At 34.3% G+C, this 6,321-nt stretch overlaps 1 protein-coding gene across 1 annotated transcript in view; it reads left to right on the forward strand.

The window, feature by feature from the left end:
• Positions 1-6,321, forward strand: part of LOC106478875 (NACHT and WD repeat domain-containing protein 2-like) — a 42,423-nt gene that overhangs the window by 24,248 nt on the left and 11,854 nt on the right. Inside the window, exons 4-5 of the mRNA XM_022382556.1 lie at positions 2,335-2,538; positions 3,397-3,541. Coding sequence (XP_022238264.1) covers positions 2,335-2,538; positions 3,397-3,541 — 349 coding nt within the window. The remainder of the gene's footprint in view (positions 1-2,334; positions 2,539-3,396; positions 3,542-6,321) is intronic.

A 6,321-nucleotide genomic window follows, 5' to 3' on the forward strand; every position in this document is an offset into this window, starting at 1 on the left:
GGTGCAATATTGAAATTAGCTTGAATTCTTCATAACCTTTGAATAGTGGTTGACCCAACGAGTCACGGTGGTGTAGTTAAGTATTAAAGTTTTATTTCATGTTTCGTTTGCTATATATGTATTGCGTAGAAATTATTTCCAAAATTTATCTGAATACAAAAGAAGTTGCACGAGCGCTACGGCGTGCACGGTTTGTAATATGGTTGTAAAAAAAACCAACAAAATATGAAATGTTTCGCTAAGATAACATTAACTTTTTTTATTTGTTCATGCTCTTTTAAAATAATTGTCTGATACAACCAACGGTATAATCGTCACCATAGCAACGGAAAGAAACACGTGCTCAGTATACTTTCTACACTGTCGTGATATGTCTAATGTATTTTACTTTGTTTTCATTGTGTCCGAATAGAAGTTTCACAGCGCGATACTATACATGTGAACTACACTTTAGCTGGATACAAAACAAAACCCCGTTGTAAGAACGAATGCAAAAATGAATGCTCATTCTACGTCTCTTTAGGAAAAGCTAAAATATTCCTCCGGGATAACAGTGACAATTTTGTGTATATATATATAACCTGTGTCTTTTTTTATGTGTAGTTTCCGTACATATTTGGTATTTACTTCGGCCTTTTCGTTTTAAAAACGCACAAACTTAACTTCTTTATGTCATACACAGTTTGGGTTTCTATAACACTATCCTGTACACATCTTACCTTCGTATTACTTAGAACTGTTTTAATACCACAGAAACAAAGCCGTATATAAGGTGTTCACCATGTTGCTATGCCATTCACACTTTGCTTTAGTATAGTATAGACCAGGTTTGATGTAGTACGCCTAAGGTTTTTATAATACATACATCATGTTTTTATATGGTGTACAACAAGTTTTAAGCCATAAGGACAAGGATTTTATACTGTATACACCAAGTTTTGATACCATACAAACTTATGGCTTATATCGTGTACAACATATTTCTATACAATTTACACTTTACCTTACAGTGTAGTCTATGTTTTACGCAGTACAGACAAGAGTTATTTATTATGAATACTCCATGTTTTTATATCGTGTAGTATTGGGGCTTATAGCGCACAGTCATGATTTACATCGGACATGTAGCGCTCGACTCGCAATCTGCTAGACGCAGGATGAAAATCTGTACTCTAACATGCTTTCTCTTTCATTCGTGGTGGCGTTATAATGTGATGGTGAATCCCACTATTCGTTGGTAAAGAGTAGCCCAAGAGTTGGTAGTAGGTACTATGGTTAGCAGTTCAAATTAGAGACAGAAGATAGCCTCATTAGCTTTGCCATAAACAAACGAAGAAACAACGTACGTGTAAACTTTGGGTTTAAACTATATACACAAAATTTTTATACTATTCACATTTTACTTTAGTACAGTACAGTACAGAGTTAGTTTTTATACCGCGCAGACTTATCTTTATATTGTGAATGGACACCATCTTAAACAACGTACATGTAGGTTTGACCTTTGTATCGTGCTTTCCTACACCGCAAAGTCTAGGCAATTATGTGAAGAATATCTGAATTGTTAAATGATGTTTGTGTAAAATCTATAATGCTTTACAATTCAAATTTCAGTACACTAGAACTTCCGCGGCAACTTTTCTGGTTTTCATTTGTATAATAATGAATTTAATATTTGTTTACGCCAATAATGTTGGTGTTGATCAGATACACGATGGTGCTGAGCTTTTTCCCCCCAAAACAACAACATACGTTCTGATCCTAGGGTGTAATTTTATTGTTTTAGAAATATAATAATTTTCTGGGGGAAAAAATGTCGATAACAATATTCAGGACACACTCCTGAGGTGATAGTTAATCGTTTTAGCAATATAATAGTTGTCTGGAGACAGTATTCGTTGAATGCTTGGTGTAATAGACCAGTCACATAATAGAATATCTATCTTAAACTTGATGGCTTGTGAAAAGAAACAAACAGTTGTCTAAAGTAAATGCTATTTATTTGAAATCTAACTCTATATCACACATTTCAATCCTTTCTTTACGTACCCGAAAAAAAAAGTCCCATTTTTCAATTAGCAATATAAATTTTTTTTGGACAAACTTTGTGATAAAGGTATGATACTTTCCTTAAAGAGGCTGTGTTAGAATTCACTTGTTTTTTGTTTTAATAAAACTCTGTAGCAATAGGTCAAAGAAAGGTAACACTGTATAAGTGAGTGAAAGTACACACAATACAAGTAAAGGAAAACAGAAGTTAAGCTTTTTCTATGCTTGAAAGTCTTTCTTATTTCTGCACTTCTCCTCCATCATGAAACTTTCCCACTGTTTCAGGTTTTCCTTGCACAGAAATACGGTTACCGCCCTATTCCGACTAAAATAGATGCTAAAGAGTTCTTGCTTCTACGCGACGCTCTAGTTTCCGTAGGATCTGACGTCAGCCTCCTCGACAAATGGTATCAAGAAGACAACAACTCTGTTCCTTCTGAATACGTACTGCAACCCATCAGTTCAATACTGTTTAACTTTAATAATAAGGTAAATAATATAAATATATTATAGGGAACTGAAGTAATGTATTTTTATCATTTTTTGTTTTGCCACCTAACGAGGTAACTCCTTTGTGAACCACATATTTCGAAGAATAACTTGACAGCGTTAAACTGATACGACATGATTAGATTTCAGAAACAACAAAAACAAAGACAAATTTTTATTTGAAAGGGGTAAAAGTTTGTAATGAATTTCTTCACTAAGCATTTAATGATTACTCTGGTATTCTTTTTCTGCTATTTAAATGAAAATATGTTGATTATTAAAATACCAAACTCTTATTACCTGGTTTGAAAGAAACAATGTTGTCATTTACTTTCATTAGGGATCTCGGAAAATTTCTTGAGGCTGCCGGTAACAGAAGCAAAAATATACGAACTACTGTAAAGAAACAGTTATTATTGTTTGTTTGAAATCAAAGAAGCCCCAGTGGGCTATCTGCTATGTTTACCACCGGGAATCGAACCACGGATTTTAGCGTTGTACGTACGTAAACTAAACTTACCACGGACCTAAAGAAACTAAACAAATACTCAGTTTCAAAATTTTTTCTGTTGAAACTACGAAGTTTATTATTCTTTTCTTATTTCTTCTGCTTTATATCAGTCATTGCGTTTTCTTTAGTCTGCAAAACGATCCGAGCTACGTGTTAATTTCACCAATATTTTTGGTAACTGTATGATGATGGCCTCGTTAGTTGTTTTGTTGTTACTCTGAGTATTCGGTTTTTAGGTGTATTCAAGCTTTCTTATTAATATACGCATAATTCATTTCTCTTACACTCTTTTTATATGAATACCTATTAAAGTCTTCACAGGAAGAACTTTTTTTTTCCTTCCTTAGAGAGTTCCAAAACTACAAGCTCAGGACCAGGCTACTTGGTGGGATACTCTGTCCAAGTTACAGAAACTTCTTCGCAAAGCGGCACAGAGTTTACATGCCGCTGGGAAACTGGACGACGAAGCCACACACAACTACATGATGTCGGGTAAGTATAGAAAAAAATACACTCCTGAATGTGAATTTCCTGAATAAAGTAAAGAGGGTCTTGTCACGGTTTTGTTGTCAAGTAAAAGTCAAGAATTTCATATGACAAATCAGCTCATTAGAAGCAAAAAACAATCATTGGTCATGTTAAACGATAAGTTTTAAATTACAGCTGGAGACAGTTTTAGGCTTGTCTGTGGAGTAATTCAATTTTTGATAAGATTTATGTGTAGAACCAACATTTTAACGACTTGCGTATTGACAATGTAATTGTAAGTAATAACTGTGAAATTTCTGTCCAAGAACGTAGATTAAGTATCAGTTTCGACTGAAGCTCGTTAGAGGGAAATCAATTTATCGTTCGATATGTTCTGAGCCTCAAACTGTATAAAAATATTGACTAAATAAAACAAATAAGGTCCAGCTAAAGGCTGAAGTTTCAAGTAATATCATTTCTGCTAAATCGAACATAAATAACGTATCCGAATGAAGCCATGCATTCTTTTAAGGTGGAGGTCGGTTTGCTATGTTTTTTATCCTCATTGCGAAAGTGTTTGAAGATAGAATAATAATGAAAAAGCACAATCGATTGATAAATCACCTTCTCTTTTAATGACCAGAATAAATTCGTTTCGATGTAAGATAGAGTGAATTGCATTTAATAATTCATACAACGAATGTGTCATACATGAGTGATACATACATAATCTTCATCGGAATTCAGTTCATGTTTTGGACCAGGGAGGGAGGGTCAGGTTCAGCGTAGACCTTTTCTTCCCTCTCTGGAATTATTTTGTTTGCACTCTTACTGAATTCTAGGTAATAACCCTTTTTACGTTGTTGTTGCATTACTCACAGTATGTCGGCCCGGCATGGCCAGGTGGTTAAGGCACTCGACTCGCAATCTGAGGGTCGCAGGTTCGAATCCCTGTCACACCAAACATGCTCGCCCTTTCAGCCGTGGGGGCGTTATAATGTGACGGTCAATCCCACTATTCGTTGGTAAAAGAGTAGCCCGAGAGTTGGCGGTGGGTGGTGATGACTAGCTGCCTTCCCTCTAGTCTTACACTGCTAAATTAGGGACGGCTAGCGCAGATAGCCCTCGTGTAGCTTTGTGCGAAATTCAGAAACAAACAAACACAGTATGTTACATTTTGTCCTTTGTCCACAGTTTTTATTTTCGTGTCATGTCCAATTCATGGGGTAATATTAACTTGTATGTTTTCATTAGCTTCATTTATGTACAATATGATCGCACTGTTAGTCCGTGTTCACAATACAGTTCCGCTTAGCAGTCATATGCACACACACATAATCCTATTTTCACATACAAAACCCTTTTAAAATAGAGCTACGTTTGTGTCTAGAATTCAGTTAGCCTAGCATTGTTTGGCTTTAAGATTCATATTTATCATGTTTAGAGGGGAGAAGTACGTAGTCTTCAGGACATCGTCCCAGTTTTAAAACTGGTGGCTTTCCACTGGTCTAATAATTTTCGGACCTTTCGTAATGCTCCAAGGCATCGTGAGTCATTGGAGTATTTGATCCAATCAATTTAAAGTTTAGTTTATTAATAACCCTTCCTCAGGTCTCGTAGAACTGGATAGAATTTTACTTATACCAAAAAAACGACATGATATAATCATTTATAAACTGTAACGTTCCATTTGTATGTATATATATATATATATCCATACATATATTTGCTAGTTGTTTCCTATACATATATACAAATCTACGAAACAATATATCTTTTTCGTAGGAGAATTACTGCTGTTGCCAATTAAGTACATTTTGAACAAGTACTGGATGTTTAGTATTGACATTAACTTATTTTTGCTATAAAATAACACCAATTTTTTATTTATATAAATATCGTATTTAAAAAAAAATCGTTATACTGCTCATAAAAAGAATAAATTAAGTTTTAAAAATGCTAATGATGGATATCACACACACACAAAAAGATAATTCCGGCAACTTAACAATAGTTGCCTACATACATGTATTTAAAATACAGGAAATTAAATTCTCATGACATTTTGATTTACAGCCACCAGATGACATGAAAAAGATATCGTGCAAGTTTGACCAATGTGCATTAGGTTAAAACCTACAGATAAAAGTAGAAAATATAGAATACAGGGATCCCTCGATTAATGCGCATTCGATTAATGCGTTTTCGTTTAGTGCGCTTAATTTTTTTATAACCAATATTCGATTAGTGCGGTAACACACATTTCATTTTAACCATAGTAATTGAAAAGTAAGTTTTAGGCACCGAAATTAAAAATTTTTTTTAACAATTAAAAATAGAAAATGGGTAACTATTTTACTTATCAAGTTATTACTAGAGTGTCCACCCCGACCCCGTAACCTCGGGATATTTTAGCGATTTTTTCGCCCCTTGCCCCGGGGTAAAATACTTGAAATACCCCGGGGCAAATCTTTAATACTTTACTGAACAAATATCTTTTTCATAACAATAATTCATAAAAACCGTCGTCCTCATCAAAATCATCGTCATCATGATGATCGTCGTTGTTTACAGGAAACGCACCATAGATTTGAAATACAAGTCAGTGAAAAAGGGTAAAACCTTTGCTAGGGCTGGTGAAAGGAATTTGGAAAATGAAAGAGAAACATCTTGAGAGAAGAAAGATCTGATGAAATCGTTGGCTACGAGTTTAATAGCTTTTTTTTAATTTTCTTGAATCGCTCTAATTCACATATATTTGAGCTCACTAAAGAATTTTTTTATTATAATGGTCTAAACTTAAT

This window comes from Limulus polyphemus, unplaced genomic scaffold (assembly GCF_000517525.1).
Source record: "Limulus polyphemus unplaced genomic scaffold, Limulus_polyphemus-2.1.2 Scaffold258, whole genome shotgun sequence".
Lineage (NCBI taxonomy): Eukaryota > Metazoa > Arthropoda > Merostomata > Xiphosura > Limulidae > Limulus > Limulus polyphemus.